A 19112-nucleotide genomic window follows, 5' to 3' on the forward strand; every position below is an offset into this window, starting at 1 on the left:
CCGGTGTAGGTCCTTTGAGAACCTGGTGTAGGTCCTTTGAGAACCACCTGTAGGTCCTTTGAGAACCTGGTGTAGGTCCTTTGAGAACCACCTGGTGTAGGTCCTTTGAGAACTTAGTCTAGGTCCTTTGAGAACCTGGTGTAGGTTCTCCTTCCGTGCCTCCTTAGATCCTTCAACCTTCACCTTCTTGACTTCTTCTCCGTTCGAAAGGTCTTGGGTTACTCTTACCTCCATAGTTTCTCTTCTTCTCTTCTAGCTCCCTTGACCAAGTATCCACCCTTTGACCCACCCGTAATGGACTTTCTTCTCAGTGGAGTGGCTGCCTGTGGGGCCTGCCTCTTCACCAACCCCTTGGAAGTGGTAAAGACCCGGATGCAGCTCCAGGGGGAGCTCCGTGCTCCCGGCACCTACACCCGCCATTACCGGAATGTCTTCCACGCCTTCTACACCATCGGACGGGTCGACGGGTTGGCAGCTCTCCAGCGAGGACTTTCCCCGGCCCTCTTCTACCAGTTTGGTTTTAATGGCATCCGCTTGGGCACCTACGGGATCGCGGAATCGGAGGGCTACATCCACACCCATGATGGACAAGTCAGCCTGGTGCGGGCCACCCTGGCAGGAGCGTTGGCGGGCGCCGCAAGTGCCATTGTGAGCAGCCCCCTGTATCTGGTGGGTCTTCACCCCAGAAGCATTACCGTAGAATAAGAGAGAAATTGCCCCCAACTCATTTCTGTCTGGAATCCAGAGATGCCAGGTGGAATCCAGAATCCAGGGATAAAGAATGAATTCTGCCATTAAATTCAATGTGGCCGTTATTTTTTTAAACAAAAAACGCAGCGCTCACCAAAAGTATTTCCTGATAGCGCTCAGCCTTATATATACCGCTTCACAGTGCTTTTACAGCCCTCTCTAAGCGGCTTTACAGAGTCAGCCTATACCCCCCCCCCCCAACAATTGTGGTTCTCATTTTACCGACCTCAGAAAGATGGAAGGCTGAGTCCACCTTGCGCTGGTCGGGATCGAACTCCTGGAGTGAGCCTGTGGTTGCTGCATTCTAACTGCTGTGTAAATGGGCTGCCTGGTTGCTACTTTTTCGCACCCGTCCCTGTACTTTTTACAAGAGCCAGATTTGTTACTGGGCTGGTTTTTCACTGACTGTGAGAACGTCCTTCCTCTGGCTTAAAAGCAACTTTCAGATTAACAGAGTTGGAAGGGACTTTGTAGGTCATCTAGTCCAACTCCTCCCCCCCAAAGCAGGAGACCCTACACCACTTCTGACAGATGGTAGTCCAGTCTCTTCTTGAAAGCCTCCAGTGTTTGAACACAAGTCTTTACCTGCCCTGATTAATAGAATGAAAACACTGCTTCAGAAGGGAGTAAAGCATTGGTGGGAGAAACATAAACCAACATTTTTGAATGCATCTTCCTGACGTGTTGTTTCTTAGGAAAGTGATTTTTCTCCAATCCTCTCTCCAGGTGAAGACTCATCTCCAAGCCCAGTCAGCTTCTGAGATTGCTGTAGGACACCAATATCAGCACCAGGTAAGCAGACTTTACCCTGTAGCTTTATCGTGAGAAAGTTGTAATTTGCTGAACTTTTGATTCCTCGGGATCTCGCCGTAAATTACTGGTCAGCAAACTTGCACGATTTTCAAAAGGGGTCTTTCTTAGCCTTTCTCCTTAGAGGACCCCTGGAATGATTTAAAATTTTTTTTTTAAAAAAGAGAGAAATTAAGATTCTGGTCCTCATGACTCTAAATCAAGTCTAGCGAAGAATGGTTATAGGAACTGGACATGGCTATTCCAATGAAGAGAAGAACCAGGGGAGACATGATAGCAGTGTTCCAATATTTGAGGGGCTACTACAGAGAAGAGGAGGTCAAGCTATTATCCAAGGCACTTGAAAGCCAGACAAGGAATAAGGGATGGAAACTTATCAAGGAGAGATTCAACCTAGAAATAAGGAGAAATTTTCTAACAGTGAGAACAATCAACCAATGGAACAGAAGTTGCCTTCAGAAGTGAGGATCGTTTTTACATTTGATTCTCTGTGGAGAAAAAAAATAGTTAAATATCGGGTTCAATAAATGTGGACCCAGAATTTTATAATAATATTTTTTTGCAGCATGAAATTTGTGTGTAAAAATTTAAGTATAATTTCAGGATGTTGGGTTTTACTGTTGATTTTTTGTATCTTGTAATTTTGATTTTTTGAAGTAGGGCTGCATTTTTTTTTTTCTAGGATGATTCTATAGTAAAATAATTATGGAAATTGCGGGATCAGAGAAAAATATGTCTACAAAGCATTAAGGGATGTATCCATATAGGGAATATGCCAGGCTTCATTCCTGGAGGCTTACTGCCATCTGTCAGAAGTGGTGTAGAGTCTCCTGCTTGGGCGGGGGGGTTGGACTAGATGACCTACAAGGTCCCTTCCAACTCTGTTAATATAAAGAGAAGGACTAAGGGTGATTTAATGGCAGTCTTCCCATACTGTTGTAGGGAAGAGGGGGTTGACCTCTTCTTCAAAGTACCCAGGGGGGGGGGGCAGGATAAGAAGTAGTGGGTGAAAGGAAGGGAACATATATCTGATTTCACATGTATTGACGACAGCGAGAATAGTATTTGCACAACAGTGGAAAAGTGAAGAGATCCCAACAAAAGAAGATGCGATTGGAAAAATACTAGAATGTGCAGAAATGGACAAACCAACACTTACAATTAAGGAAAAGAAAGAAACTGAATATTTTTTTTTTACTTGGGATTTATTTTATCAATGGCTAGCTGACAAAACCAGGGAACAGGGAAATATATGAAAGAATCAGTGATACACGGAAGATGTGTTAAATCGGTTAAACAAATAGTATGACTATTATTGGTATTAATACATTGATATAAATGTGATGAATATGGCTGTAAACATTTTGAATATTACTTCTTAAAATGAGTTGCACCCAGGCGACACACTGTTCAATTGAAGTTGGAATTTTTATGTGCTATAAAATAAAAAGTTATTACAAAAAAAAAGAAGAAGTAGTAACAGGTGGAAGTTCGTTAAAGAGAGCTCAAACCTAGAACTAAGGAGATATTTCTTGAGAGTGAGAACAGTTTATCAATGGAACTGGCTTTTCTCTTGTGGCCTGCCAGCAGCCATTGGAGCTGACAGTAAAGTCGGATAGTGAGGAGGTTGGGGAGGAGCATGGGCCAGTCCTGGAAACTGGAGAAAGCTCAGACGAGGACTCTGCGTCCAAGGCAGAGATGGGGCTAAGGCTGTCTGGCAGTGATCAAGTGCATACGCAGCTAGACAGCAGTGAGGCAGAGGAACAGCTGGAACCTGTTCCCAGTGTGCGCATGCCCAGAGTTTCCAGAAGAAAAGAACAGCTCAGAAATCAGGGTAGACTTGGGAGTAAGGTCACAGGTGGAAGGTGATTGGCCCCTCCCATAGGACATAAAAGAGGAGCGATAGGGGAGTGGGCTTTTGCAGGAAACAATCCCTTCGTTCAGTCATTAGATTCGTTTCAGGAGTGTGAAGATCTGTCCGTGAATCTCAGAGACTCTGTGCCCAGTCTTTCCTTGCACTGCACCGCGTTTGGAAAATATTTACATGGCAGCTTTCCAAGATAAATAAGATCTGTGGTCATAAATATTCCTTTGAAAGACTGTTTGCCAGGCCTTTGCTGAATGAATGAGAGGGATTCGCATTTGTTTAATAAAAGGGGTTTTGTCGGGATCAGGAATCTGCTTCGTGCATTTTGGGGAAGCCTAGGTCAGAAGATTATCTTTGGAAGTTATGAACTGCCCCATCACTGGGGACTTTTAAGAAGGGACCTAACAAATGTTTGGCCAGAATTATACAGGGTCTCTAGCTTTAGCAGGAGGTTGGGCTAGAAGACCTTCGAGGTCCCTTCCCGCCCTATTATTCTGTGCTCTACAGGCCTTTTCAAAATTGGAACGACGGAAAAGTACCTCACCATGAAATAGTCCTTCCTGCATCACTGATCCGGAACCGAACACAGTTCTGCACTGGCCTCCTTCCCAGTATTATCCAAAGATGCCTCCATAAATCTCATCGTTTGTGCTCCCGAGTTGCATACCTAAAGAAAAACAACACAGACCTCTGGGTCCCTTAAAGATGAATCATTTTATTATATAGATACTCCTTGACTTACAACCTACAATTGAGCCCCAAAATATCTGTCGCCGTACGAGGCAGTTGTGAAGAGAGTTTTCTCCCCTTTTACGACCTTTTGTTGCCAAAGCTGTAAGCGAATCACTGCGGTTGTTAAGTTAGTACACAGTTGTGAAGTGACTCTGGTTTCTCCCATTGGCTTTGCTTTGTCAGGAGGTCACAAAAGATGACCCCAGGAACACCACCACCGTCATAACTATGAGCCGGTGGCCCAGCCTCTGAATTTTGATCCCGTGACTGGAGGTGATTGTTAAGTGTCATGACAGTCATAAGTGACTTTTTCAGGGTTGTTGTAACTTTGAAGGATTACGAAATAAATGACTGTTAAGTCAAGGTCGATCTGCAGAGAAAGAAAATGCAGATAGTCCTCCTCTTACAATCATAACTGAGCTCAAAATTTACGTTAGAATAGAATAGAATAACAGAGTTGGAAGGGACCTTGGAGGTCTTCTAGTCCAACCCCCTGCTTAGGTAGGAAACCCTACACCACTTCAGACAAATGGCTATCCAACATCTTCTTAAAGACTTCCAGTGTTGGTGCATTCACAACTTCTGGAGGCAACTTCTGTTCCACTGATTAATTGTTCTAACTGTTAGGAAATTTCTCCTTAGTTCTAAGTTGCTTCTCTCCTTGATTAGTTTCCACCCATTGCTTCTTGTTCTATCTTTAGGTGCTTTGGAGAATAGTTTGATTCCCCCTTCTTTGTGGCAGCCCCTGAGATACTGGGACACTGCTATCATGTCTCCCCTAGTCCTTCTTTTCATTAAACTAGACATGTTGTTAAGTGAGAATTTGTTACATCTGTTTTGCTCCATTTTGCGACATTTCTTGCCACCGTTGTTAAGTGAATCACTGAAGTTGCTAAGTTAGTAATGTGGTTGTTAAGTGAATTTGGCTTCAACAATGACTTTGCTTGTCAGGAGGTTGCAACCCCGGGATGCTACACATGATCTTGGGGATGCTGCAAAAGTTGTAACGGTGAAGAATAGTCATAACTCAGGGATTTTCAGTGCCATTGTAATTTTGAACAGTCACTAAATGAACTGTTGTAAGTCAAGGACTACTTGTAACAACTACTGACCAGTTGTTAACTTCCGTTTGGGTCTTTGAAAGAGCAATAAAAGCATTGTCTATAAACTACACCCTCTCCTTTAAAAAAAATACCTACATTTGGCCTAGTGATTAAGTGGTTCAGTTTGGTCTATTTCCCAGGTGGGGCACTATAGTCCCTTTATGACTTCTGGACTTCAACTCCCAGAATGCCTGAGCCAGCAAGGAATGCTGGCTCAGGAATTCTGGGAGTTGAAGTTCAGAAGTCATAAAGGGGCCATAGTTCCCTCAGGAATTCTGGGAGTTGAAGTCCCCAAGTCATAAAGGGTCCATAGTTCCCTCAGGAATTCTGGGAGTCGAAGTCCAAAAGCCATAAAGGGGCCATAGTTCCCTCAGGAATTCTGGGAGTTCAAGTCCACAAGTCATAAAGGGGCCACAATTCCCTCATGAATTCTGGGAGTCAAAGTCCACAAGTCATAAAGGTGCCATAGTTCCCTCATGAATTCTGGGAATTGAAGTCCGCAAGTCATAAAGGGGCCACAGTTCCCTCATGAATTCTGGGAGTCGAAGTCCACAAGTCATAAAGGGGTGATAGTTCCCCACCTTTGGGCTAAGGTAATAGGCTAAAAAGCGGGAGACAGTGAGTTCTAATTCTGCCTCAGCCACAAAAGCCAGCTGTTCAATTTTAGACCAATCAACCCGACCCACCTCACAGGGTTGTTGTTGAGCAGTAAGTAGCAGAAGGGAAGGTTTATTGGATCTATTTGCCACCTTGAATTATTTGTAATAAACGTGGGAGATATATAAAACAAAATAAATAATAAAGAAATAAAACTCAGGCTGGGTTTTGGGCTTAAAGTGTGATCGGAGCTGCCGTCTTTCTATAAATCTTGGCGGGGGGTATGGAGTACTAGCTTTGTTGCAGTAAGTGGAGTGATTGGTTGTGTGGTTGTATCATGATTGGTAGATTGGTGCTGATTGGTGCTGGCTGTGTGTCCGTTGTTGTTTCGTGTTGTAACGGCCTGGGTGGTGGGTAGGGCTCGTTTGTTGAGTAGGGCTGGTTTCCAGATGTCTGGTAGGCAGGAGGTATCGGCACATTTATTCATGTTGTGGGGGTGTTTCTCTATTTCGATAGCTTCCATAATTATTCTCTTGTTGAAGTGTTCAGTTTTGGAGATTAACCTGATTCCTTCAAAATTAATTTCATGTCCTGTAGCTTTAAGGTGCTGGAAAAGGGAGGGAGTTTTTTTCTGACTGCATTCTTGTGTTCTGCGATACATGCATTTATTCTCCTATTAGCTTGTCCAATGTATGTGGCAGGGCAGATTTTGCATGGTATTTCATAGACTCCTTGGTTTTCTAGCTGGATTTTGTCTTTTGGGTTTCTTAAGATGTTGGCTATCTTTTGGTCGGTGCCAAAGGCTGTCTTAATATTGTGTTTGTGGAGAATTTTGCTGATTCTATCTGTGGTGCCTTTGATGTAAGGGAGGAAGGCGATGCCGTTGTCCTCAAACCCGGAGCCAAACCAAAGCCCGGGATGTTACATCGCAGCCATCTGCTCAGGACATTACATCACAGAACTCAGGAGGTTACAACGCAAAGGCTCAGGATGTTACAACACAGCCAACCTCGACCTGTGTAATGGGCTGTGTGATGACATCCTGAGCTATAGTGTAGTGATATCCTGTGCTGCAACATCCTGGGAGGTTGGCTGAGCCCCACCCACCACCCAGGCCGTTACAACATGAAACAACAATGTACACACAGCCAGCACCAATCAGCACCAATCTACCAATCATGATACAACCACACAACCAATCATTCCACTTACTGAAACAAAGCCAGCACTCCACACACCCCCACCAAGATGTATAGCAAGACGGCAGCTCCAATCACACTTTAAGCCCAAAACCCAGCCTGAAGATGGTGAGTGAGACCTCACTGAAACGTTGCCAAGACAATCTCAATTGTACATGGGAAAAGACCCAAATACAACAAGACCAGCATACCTACACCTGTGAAAATCTACAAATATATATATATGTATGTATATATACATACATACACACACATATATATACATACATATATATACACACATACATACATACATACACACATATACAGACATATATTATGTATTTTAAATATTTTTTACATTTTACATCTTACTGTTATATACTATTATATATAATAAATATTCTTCATCTTTCATTATATTTACACTTATTTCCAATTTCTAATTCATTAATCATCTTTCATTATTAGTTTTCTAATCTTTGCATCTACGATCAAGCCAATTATACCATATATCCCAAATTAAATAGTATTCTGTTTCTCCTTTGTCTTTAATTTCCATTGTCAACCTATCCATCTCAGCGCAGCCTAATATTTTCTTTATTATCATTTCCTCAGAGGGTATGTTTCCATTTTTTCCAATTTTGAACATATACAATTCTGGCCCCTGTTATTACATGTAGCATTAAATATTGGGTGGTGGTTTTTTGTTATATTCCCCTGTTAACATGCCTAATAGAAATAGCTCCGGTTTTAACTCTATTTGTTGTTTTACCATTTCCTCTAACCAGTTTTTTTAATCCTTATTCAATATTTCTTTGCAAAGTTAATTTTCCTCCAGGCTATCAGTTGCTTTTAAATCTCAGCTCAGGTAATAGTAAGCAATCATCCTAGGAGGTAATACTGTTCTCCAACCTATAGCAAATATTCTTGCATTGCCTTGGTTGGAAGTAGAATGAGGAAATCAGATGGCCATTTAAAAGATCTCCACCACATGTCCTAAAGGGGTGGGGGGAATACACAAATAGCTTGAAACTATGACAAAATAATACATAGACTTGAAACCTGAGACATTCCTTTTGGGCATGCTTCCCGAAAATTATAATAAAGGTAACCCAGATTTAATTTTACATTTTCTAGTAGCAGCCAAGGATTGTATGCGCACAATACTGGAAAAACATAGAAACCCCTACAGATGATAACATCATCAAAAAATTATGGAATCTGCAGAAATGGATAGGTTAACCTTAAAAATCAAAGATAAAGAAGACTTGGAATATTATCGGACATGGAATAAATTTTAGGAATGGATAGAAACAAGAGGGGAAATAAGTACGAATGTCAATAATCGTTAGTATGGAAAATAAAGATGTAGAAAGCAAAAACTATAGTAGGGGGAATTGGTAAATAGGCTAATGTAAGTAGAAATTTAGTTAAAAGGTTTTTTTTTCTTTTTTTTGGTCCTACTGTCATATTATTTTTATTATTATTAGCTTGTGTGTTAAGATTTACTATCAACTTTTCTTGGGTTTTGCTTTCTTTGTAATTGTCCTGACACGGCACTGTCATTTCAATTAAAATAATAAATAAACGGATAGGTTAACTTTGAAAATCAAAGAAAAAGAAGATTCGGAATCTTTTGTGACATGGGAACTTTTCTACAAATGATTAGCTGACAAGTACAGAGGTTAGATGAATGGATTTATGTGAAATATGGACTCCATGAGAAGGAAAAAACGATCAGTAAATATTTTGATTGGTTACATAATTGATATTATAATGGAAGACAGCATACTTTTCAATAACAATTGATGTTATTGCCCATATGTCTATATGTACATGATTATAATGATTATGATGATGTTCATATTTTAACACGTTGGACACCTAGAAAACACATTTCTACACATTTCCATTTCTATATTGGAAATGGAATTTGTGGTATAAAACAATATAATTTCGTTAAAAGATCTCCACTAGAAAGCACGCTGCCTCATTTCCGAGGCAAACCAGGTTAAGTCCAGGAGATTCTGCAGCATCTCTAGCCAATCCCTGATTATTCCTGCCCCGGAGCTTGGAAAAATGCCAGTCTGCCCTAGCGAATAGGGAGGTCGATTGGCTACATAGCTTCCCGGATCTTTAAAAATGAGCAGCTTCTAATCTCTTACTAATACCCTGCTCTCAAAACTCGACCCCGGAAATCTCCGGTTGCCAGGTTGGTGTAAGAAATAAGTAAGATTTACCCAGGAAAAGATTTGTGTATAATGTTGTCTCGTGAGACGGAAGGATTGAGTAAGGGTGGGCCTTCCACCCCGAGTCCCTATTTTGCACCTTTGCAAATTCATGTAGTCTTCAAATTACAACCGTCATTGAGCCCGGAGTTTTTGTCACTAAGCGAGACATTTCTTAAATGAATTTTTTTGCCCCATTTTATGACCTTCCTTGCCACATTTGTTAAGTGAATCTCTTCCGTTGTTAATTGAGTAACACGGTTGCTGAGTGAATCTGGTTTTCTCCATTGAGGCACGGTGGTGCAGTAGTTAGAGCAGTGATGGGCAACCTTTTTGGCGTGGTGTGTCAAAAATCGGCAAAAAATCGAGCATAACTCGCGTTGTGTGTCACTTCGACAAAAACATAATTTTGCGCAATTTATAGTTTAAACTACAAAAATGTATAATTGCAATATATAATTGTATTTAATAAACCAAAAACAAATTATTTAACATACCTGCTTAGTAACTTCTTTGTTCATCAGTCGATTTCGTATGTTGCCCTTGATATTATTGAACTTGTTTGGGGTGCCGTGAACCAGGGCTGTGGAGTCGGCTGCTTCCAGCTCCACGTCCTCATCAACATGCCACTCCAGCCCGCCCCTGCTATGAATATTCCTAGTGACGCGAGGGCGAAGAATATGAATATTCATAGCGGGGGCGGGCCGGAGCGGCATGTTGATGAGGACGTGGAGCTGGAAGCAGCAGACTCCACAGCCCTGCCGTGAACTGAGATAAGTGTGGTGCGGTCGTAACCAACAGTCCCAGGAGTAGACTCTCTGTGCCAGCCTGACTGGAGAGAGGCGCGCACTGTTCCCGCGCTCCTCTCCTGCGGGTCCTCCCTCGCCGTGCTGATGACGTGTGTGCGCACGGCACGCACGCCTTACCAGCAGCCCCTGCGCTCAGAAAGGGGCGGCGGCGATACAGTAAGTGAGTGTGGGCGGGGGAGATCACACGTCCCGCCCCCCCCCGTTCCTCCAGCACAGATTCTTTCATCCTCGGCGGCCGTGCAGGAGCCGAGGATGAATCGCATGAAATCCTGTGCATGTCACCCCAAATGGCTACGCGTGTCAGCACTGACACGCGTGTCATAGGTTCGCCATCACTGGGTTAGAGTGCAGTACTGCAGGCTACTTCTGCGATTGCCTGCAATTTGACTGTCTCTTTGTATTCAGAAGTACGGAAGCTATTCCTCGACTTTCAACAGTTCATTCAGTGACGGTTCAAAGTTACGACGGCACTGAAACAAGTGACTGACGAGCACGCTTACAACCTTTGGAGCAAGCCCATGATCATGGGATCAAAATTCAGACACTCAGCAACCGGTTCATCCTTATGACAGTGGCTGTATCAAACGATCCCCCTTTTGCGACCTTCTGACCAGCAAAATCAATGGGGAAGCCTCACTTAACAACCCGTGTTACCGACTGATCGACAGTGGCGATTCACTTAGCTAGACACGGTGGCAAGGAAGGTTGTAAAATGAAGCAAACGCTTCACTAATCTCACCCTGATTAAGTGGGACACCTCTCTCGCTTAACGACAGAAATGGCGGCTCGATTGGGTGCCAGGAAGTCGAGGACTACTTGAACTAGATGGCAGCGAAGAGGATAATTTGAACTGTGGTGGGTTAGAACTCAGTACTGCGGGCTACTTCTGCTGCCTGGTGGCTGCCTGCAATTTAGCAGTTCGAATCTCACCAGGGTCAAGGTTGACTCAGCCTTCCGTCCTTCCGAGGGTGGTAAAGTGAGGACCCAGATTGTTGGGGGCAATACGCTGATTCTCTAAACTGCTCAGAGAGGGTTGCAAAGCACTGTGAAGCGGTATATAAGTCTAACTGCTAGGAGCCGAGGTGGCGCAGTGGTTAGAGTGCAGTACTGCAGGTTACTTCAGCTGACTGCTAGTTCGGCAGTTCGGCTGTTCAAATCTCACCGGCTCAGGGTTGTCTCAGCCTTCCATCCTTCCGAGGTGGGTAAAATGAGGACCTGGATTGTTGGGGGCGATATGCTGACTCTGTAAAACCGCTTAGAGAGGGCTGAAAGCCCTATGAAGCGGTATATAAGTCTAACTGCTATTGCTATTGCTAAGTGGTTTATAAGCCTAAGCACTACTGCTAACTCTGCCCATTGCCAGGAGTTTGATCCCGACCGGCTCAAGGTTGACTCAGCCTTCCATCCATAAAACTGCTTAGAGAGGGCTGTAAACCACTGTAAAGCGGTATATAAGTCTAAGTTCCATTGCTATTGAGTTTGCAAAAAATGATCACATGACCCCGGGACACTGCAACCGTCATAAATACTGTACATGCCAGTTGCCAAGCGTCTGAATTTTGGTCAGGGGAATCTGGGGATGCTGCAGTGGTTGTAAATGTGAAAAAAACGGTCATGAGTCATTTTTTAAAGTGGTGTCGTAACTTCGAAAGGTCACTAAATAGATGGTTGAATATAGATTTGCATTTTTATTTTTTTATTTTTTATTAGCAAACATTTAAAACACACACACAAAAGACCTAGACTTACACCACATTTACACAATACAATATGAACAGGAGCTTCTTGTTCTTTCTAATAGCAATCATCAATTGATACCACTCACCTTATATTATTTCCCCTTCTATTATATTTCATTTGGATTTCACCATTCTTAACCCTCTTATTTTACTCATAACTATTATTTTTTTGAGTTTTGTTATATTCCTTCATTGATTCTTGTTTCTTTCCTCCATCCACCTATACCATTTATCCCATTATCTGGTAGAATTCTGATTCTTCTTTTCCCTGGATTTCTTTAGTTAGTTTGTCCATTTCAGCCCAATCCATAATCTTTCTTATTTTCGCTTGGAATTAATTTGTTTTTCCATTTCTGGGCAAAGGCAATCCTTGCTGCTGTAATTATATGTAGTATTAAATACTGGATTTCTTTTTTGTATTTCGCAGACATTATTCCTAATTTAAAAAACTTCAGGTTTCCATTCTATTTTAACCCCTGTTATTGCCTCCAGCCAATTTTTGATCCTTTTCCAAAAAAATTTAGCCTCCTCACAGGTCCACCATAAATGGTAATATGTTCCATGTATTGATTCGCATTTCCAACATTTTGGGGAGGTATTTGTTAAGATTTTAGCTAACCTTGTTGGTGCCAGGTGCCATCTGTAAAACATTTTGCATTTTTCTTGAACGAGGTAGAATATTTGACGTAGCCAGTGAAGAATTGCAATGAAACTGACGTGTTTGTAGGAGGAGGACTGGGGTGAGAAGCTTTTTTAGGTGATGAATGTATGGGATGATTTTAGAAGATGTTTCTTTCTTCCTTATTTATTTATTTCTTCCTTCTCCGAAGCACCTGAGGGCAAGACAAGAAGCAAAGGGTGGAAGATCATTAAAGCGAGAGCAAATCTAGAACTAAGGAGAAATTTCCTGACAGTGAGAATTGTCAATCAGTGGAACGCCTTGCCACTGGAAGTAGTGGGTGCTCCATCACTGTAGGTTTTTAAGAAGAGTTTGGATGACCATTTGTCTGAAATGGAATAGGTTCCCCAGTTGAGCAGGAGGTTGGACTAGAAGCTCTCCAAGGTCCCTTATGACCCCATTATTCTGTGTTTAGTGTTCTCTGTCCTGGAGACAAAATGATTTCTTCCCTGACACCCCCAGGATGGTCTTTTCAAGCCAAGAAGAGTTCAAATCCTGCTCGCTCCTTATTTCAAGTGGTCCAACTATTTCAATGGATGACTTTCAACTGGCGGAGCGCGATGATGGTTATAGACATTGAAGCTCCTCAACCTTATGGGTCCTTTTCTGTTGTCTGTGTAGGGAATGTTCCACGCACTATGGGGGATCCACAAAGAACACGGTGTGTTAGGGCTGTGGCGTGGAGCCATTTCTTCCGTGCCCCGAGTCATGGTGGGTTCATCCACGCAGCTATCAACCTTCTCCTATTCCAAACAGTTCTTCAACAACCTCGAGGTACAATGGTTTCATTTGCTTGTTTGAAAAACCTATAGGAGTTACAGTAGAAAACGTGCATCTGGCAGGGTGGAGCCAGAGGAAAGTAAAGTCCGACACTTCGGCAAGAAAAAAATAAAGTACACATATAGACTGGGTGAAACCAGGCTTAATAGCAGTAACTGTGAGAGAGATCTTAGCGTCTTAGTGGACAACCAGTTAGAGTTAACTGTGTGGCGGCAGCCAAAAAAGCCAATGCAATCCTAAGGTGCATTAACAGAGGGATACAGTCAGGATCAAGCAAGATACTAATACCACTCTATAAAGCCTTAGTAAGACTACACTTAGAATAATGCATCCAGTTTTGGTCACCACACCGTAAAAAAGATGTTGAGATTCTAGAAAGAGTGTAGAGAAGAGCAACCAGGATGATTAGGGGACTGGGGACTAAAACATACAATGAGCAGTTGCAGGAACTGGGCATGGCTAGTTGTTCTGACCCCCTCCTCCGTCCAGTAACGAATGCTGAGACAAGCTTAACTGGAATGTACTTTATTAGCAAGAAACCAAAACCTCGGTGGCTGAAAGTCAAGCACAACAAACAGATAAGGACCTTAGCAGCAACTCAGACAAACCTTGGCAGCAATCCAGCCTGCCAAGCTAGTTACAAAAGTTCTCCAACTTTTAGTCAATGCATTGACTTCTGCAAGAGGGGCGTGTGCACAAACAGTCCTTATTATAGTCTGGAGAGGAGCCTAATGACCACCAGCTGAGTGCAATTACCTCCTGTATTTGCGCAACTGTTCCTAACGCCTATTAGCTCTTCGGTGCCAGGCATCCAGGAACAACTCACTGCTGGCATCCGGCTCACTCTCCCTTGTCTCCTCCCCACTGGTCCAAGGCTCAGGCGCCTCCTGGTGGCCAACCAGCCTCTCTGCACCCTGCTCGGAGTCGGGACCCTGTCCAGGGTCCTTCACATCCTCCAGAGCCGACTCATAGGGCCCCTCGCTGTCAGAGTCTGGTGGCAGTTCCAACGGCTCCTGCTGGGCTACAACACCACTCCATAAAGCCTTAGTAAGACTACACTTAAAATAATGCATCCAGTTTGGTCACCACACTGTAAAAAAGATGTTGAGATTCTAGAAAGAGTGTAGAGAAGAGCAACCAGGATGATTAGGGGTGAGTTCTAGTTCCACCTTAGGAATGAAAGCCAACTGGGTGGCCTTGGGCCAATCACCAGGAGACTGTGAGTTCTAGTTCCACCTTAGGAATGAAAGCCAACTGGGTGGCCTTGGGCCAATCACCAGGAGACTGTGAGTTCTAGTTCCACCTTAGGAATGAAAGCCAATTGAGTGACCTTGGGCCAATAAGCAGGAGACTGTGAGTTCTAGTTCCACTTTAAGGACAAAAGCCAGCTGGATGACTTTGAACCAGTCACTCTCCCTCTTAGCTCAGCTTACCTCACATAATTGTTGTTGTGGGGAAAATAGGAGGAGGAAGGAGTATTAGGTATGTTCATTGCCCTGAGTTTACTTATAAAAAAATAATAAAGGCAGGATAAAACTAATCTAAACTAAATAAAATTATGGAGCCACACCCAAATATATTCTGTTTTCTTGCCAAATTTATGGTCACTTCCTCCTTATGTTCTCCCAACTCTTGAGTATTAAACGTGTTTCTAATCCAATGGCTATTAATACAGCACTAGAGCTTAAGAAGGTGGATTTGTAGCTCTTTTTTCTGCATGAATATAAGGCATCAACTGACTCTTTATTCCAAAGGAGCTGCAAGTTTAATTTTAGGCTGGTCATGGCAGAAGAGACAAAATATATGAGTCCAAACTGCTGATTTGCAGGCAGAATCGAGTAGACAGTATAGAATAAAACAGAGGATAGGATAGGATAGAAGAGAATAGAAAATATGGAATGCACTGGAGTGGAATGGAATGGGGTGGGATGTATTGGAATGAAATAGAATAGAATAGAAAATATGGAGTGGAATGGAGTGCAATGGGATAGGATAGGATAGAAAATATGGAATGCACTGGAGTGGAATGGAGTGCAATGGGATAGGAAAGGATAGGATAGGATAGAAAATATGGAATGCATTGGAGTGGAATGGAATGCGATGGGATAGGATAGAATAGAATAGAAAATATGGAATGCATTGGAGTGGAATGGGATGGGATAGGATAGAATAGAATAGAAAATATGGAATGCACTGGAGTGGGATGGGATAGAATAGAATAGAAAATATGGAATACACTGGAGTGGGATGGGATAGAATAGAATAGAAAATATGGAATGCACTGGAGTGGGATGGGATAGAGTAGAATAGAAAATATGGAATGCACTGGAGTAGGATGGGATAGAATAGAATAGAAAATATGGAATGCACTGGAGTGGGATGGGATAGAATAGAATAGAAAATATGGAATGCACTGGAGTGGGGTGGGATGGAATAGAATGGAATAGAATAGAAAATATGGAATGCATTGGAGTGGAATGGGATGGGATAGGATAGAATACAATAGAATAGAATAGAAAATATGGAATGCACTGGAGTGGGATGGGATAGAGTAGAATAGAAAATATGGAATGCACTGGAGTAGGATGGGATAGAATAGAATAGAAAATATGGAATGCACTGGAGTGGGATGGGATAGAATAGAATAGAAAATATGGAATGCACTGGAGTGGGGTGGGATGGAATAGAATGGAATAGAATAGAATAGAAAATATGGAATGCATTGGAGTGGAATGGGATGGGATAGGATAGAATACAATAGAATAGAATAGAAAATATGGAATGCACTGGAGTGGAATAGAATAGAATACAATAGAAAATATGGAAGGCACTGGAGTGGAATGAAATGCGATAGGATGGAATAGAATAGAACAGAACAGAATAGAACAGAACAGGTTTGAGAATCTCAGTCCTAAGGCATAATGTTCTTTTCTTGTGGGGCATGAAACTAGCTGTGGTAGGTTTATGGAAGAGTTATTATTTATTTGCTACAGAATGAATAAACCAGTCATGTTCCCTTGTGGGAAGAGAATTCTGGAATGTTTTTGCCTTACTTAATGGAGATTCTACACAGGCCCTTTTACTTCACTAAAAAAAGGTAGTGAAATCATGGGACCGACTTCCAACAAATATAGTGTAGTTAGTCATCAGTCACAGAGTTTAAAGACACCTGGGATAAATACATGTCTATCATCCAAAACAAATACAATAATAATAATAATAATTTAAAAAAAACAAATAAAAATAAAAAGTAATAATAAAAAATAACGAATGAGTACATTAAAAAGAAAACAAAAATGAACAAAAAACTCAGGGCAGACTTGATTGGCTCATGGTGTCCTTTTGTCCCTTTTTTTTTATGTTCCTATATCCCACCTAGCTGTTTCTCTGGGTGGGAGGGTCCCCCTAGTCTTTTCACATCCAAAACTGGAGAATTATGTTTTCATTAAAAAAAAAAAAAAAGCTGCATTTCTCATGTGGATCGATCCTCGGATTGGATCCGGGTTGCTGATCTCCACCCAAGCTGGCCGTAACTTCCGTAACTTTTGTCCCCTCCTCTCCTTCCAGATCTTCCCCAAAGACAGCTGGTTGATTGCCTTGTGTGCCGGGATGATGAGTAGCTTCGTTGTGGCCATCGCCATGACACCTTTCGACGTGGCCAGCACCCGCCTTTACAACCAACCGGTTGGACCGGATGGCCAGGTAGGAAATAGGAAGAAGGGAGAAGATGTGGAGGAAGCCAAGCCGGGACCCTTGTTATTAGGCAGACGAAAGAAAAAGATGGGAACACGGAACATTCCTTGACTTATAGCCATTCATTTAAAGGCCTATGGAGACTCTTAGTTGTTCTGACCTAGAAACATACTCCTTGTCCTGACAAAAAAAAACCCTTTTTATTAAATTACTGTGAATTCCTCTCATTCACATCCAGCAAGGGAGGATTTACAGTCACTGACCTCATCTGGCTTGGAGAGCTGCCAGGCCCGACATCTTCAAAGGAGCCTCTCAGGGTCACAAACCAATGAAGCGAACTCATTGCCTCCTGCAAACTCCACTCCCCTTTTGCTCCTCTTTTATTCCCTCTGGGAGGGGCCATTCACCGTCCACCTGTGGCCTTACTCCCAAGTCGACCCCTGTTCTTCAGCTGTTCCCTTCTTGTCTGGCAACTCTGTGCATGCGCACACTGGGAACAGGCTCCAGCTGTTCTTCTGCCCCACTGATGTCTGGCTCTGAAGTCAGTTGATAACTGCCCCATCTCTGCCTCTGATGCAGAACCCTCATCAGAGCCTTCCCCAGACTCCGGGACTGGCCCATGTTCCTGCCCAACCTCTTCACTGTTCAAATCTGCTGCCAGCTCCACTGGCCTCTGGCGGGCCACACCACTCAGTCCACCAAGTCATGGTTGTCTCAAAAGTGCTTTTTTCAAGAGGCAACTGGACTTTGTTTTTCCTTGAAGACATTTCGCTTCTCATCTATCTGTGTTCCCCCGAAAATAAGACCCTGTCTTATATTTGTTTTGCCACCAAAAAAAGGCACCAGGTCTTATTTGGGGGGCAGGGACGGGGGGATGTGGTCCACTGACTCTCCTCACTTGTGTGTTGCCCCCGGCCTCCTTTTCACTGTCAAGAGGCCTCCAGGAACTTTTTCTGCAGCCAGCAAGGCTTTCCCGTAGGCCTCTGCAGGGAAGCCGTTCCGACTGCAGAAGAATAGCAGTAGCAGTTAGCAATAGCAGTTAGACTTATGTACCACTTCATAGGGCTTTCCGCCCTCTCTAAGCGGTTTACAGAGTCAGCATATTGCCCCCACAGTCTGGGTCCTCGTTTCACCCACCTCGGAAGGATGGAAGGCTGAGTCAACCTTGAGCCGGTGAGATTAGAACCGTTGAACCGCAGATAACAGTCAGCTGAAGTGGCCTGCAGTATTGCGCCACCTCGGCTCATTATGGGTCCACATGGCAGGTGTCATATGAGAGGCCTGGCTGCAACTGTCCAAAGGTACCGTATTTTTCAGAGTATAAGATGCACCTTTTTCCCTCAAAAAAGAGGCTGAAAATCTGGGTGCATCTTATACATTGAATACAGCACTTTTTGCCTCCTGAAACCTCACCTCCTTCACCAAAATGGCCATGCAGAGTCTTTAGGAGACTTATAGAGTGCTCCTGGGGGCTGGGGACAGCAGAAATGAGCGACAAATGAGCTGTTTTTTGCTCAGTCCCCCCCTAGCCCCCAGGAGCATTCTATAAGATGCCTAAAGGCTACTCATGCCCCCTTTCTTGACAAAAAGGGCCAGTTTTTGCAAAAAAAAACTGGCCGTTTTTTGCTCATTTTTGGACCATCCCACCCCCAGGAGTGCTATACAAACCTCCTAAAGGCTATTCATGCCCTTTTTTGGAAAGAAAAAAAAAGCTTATTTTCACGTGACTCTCAGAGACTCCTTGCCAAGTATTTTCTTGTACAGCGTTGAGTTTGGAAGATATCGGCCTGGCAGCTCTCCAAGCCTGATAAGGTCTGTGGTTATCAATTCACCCTTGAAAGACTGTTTGCTGGGACTCTGCTGGATGTGAGTGAGAGGAATTCACACTAGCTTAATAAAAAGGGGTTTTGTCGGGACAAGAAGTCTGCTTCGTGATTTTCCAAAGCCTAGGTCAGAACAGGATTTTTCATTAAAAAAAACAACAACAAGGAAGCAAGATTTCTAAAACCTAAGAAAGAGTGGCTGGGAGAACGGGACACTGAAAACGAGGGGTAACCCAAGAAAATTGGGGTGCTCTTAATTCATTGGTGAGTTTGCTCTCTTCATCGTTTCCTTTTCTTATATGGCAGGGCATGATGTACAAA

The 19112-nt window shown here is 43.0% G+C and overlaps 1 protein-coding gene across 1 annotated transcript in view; it reads left to right on the top strand.

Moving 5' to 3' along the window:
* The first annotated feature begins 290 nt into the window (after positions 1-290).
* SLC25A35 (solute carrier family 25 member 35) overlaps positions 291-19112 on the top strand; it is a 20209-nt gene continuing 1387 nt past the window's right edge. Inside the window, exons 1-5 of the mRNA XM_032237295.1 lie at positions 291-669; positions 1477-1542; positions 13117-13269; positions 16843-16977; positions 19098-19112. The exon at positions 19098-19112 is cut by the window's right edge and continues 1387 nt beyond it. Coding sequence (XP_032093186.1) covers positions 295-669; positions 1477-1542; positions 13117-13269; positions 16843-16977; positions 19098-19112 — 744 coding nt within the window. The 5' untranslated portion in view covers positions 291-294. The remainder of the gene's footprint in view (positions 670-1476; positions 1543-13116; positions 13270-16842; positions 16978-19097) is intronic.

This window comes from Thamnophis elegans, chromosome Z (genome assembly GCF_009769535.1).
Source record: "Thamnophis elegans isolate rThaEle1 chromosome Z, rThaEle1.pri, whole genome shotgun sequence".
NCBI classification, from domain to species: Eukaryota; Metazoa; Chordata; class Lepidosauria; order Squamata; family Colubridae; genus Thamnophis; species Thamnophis elegans.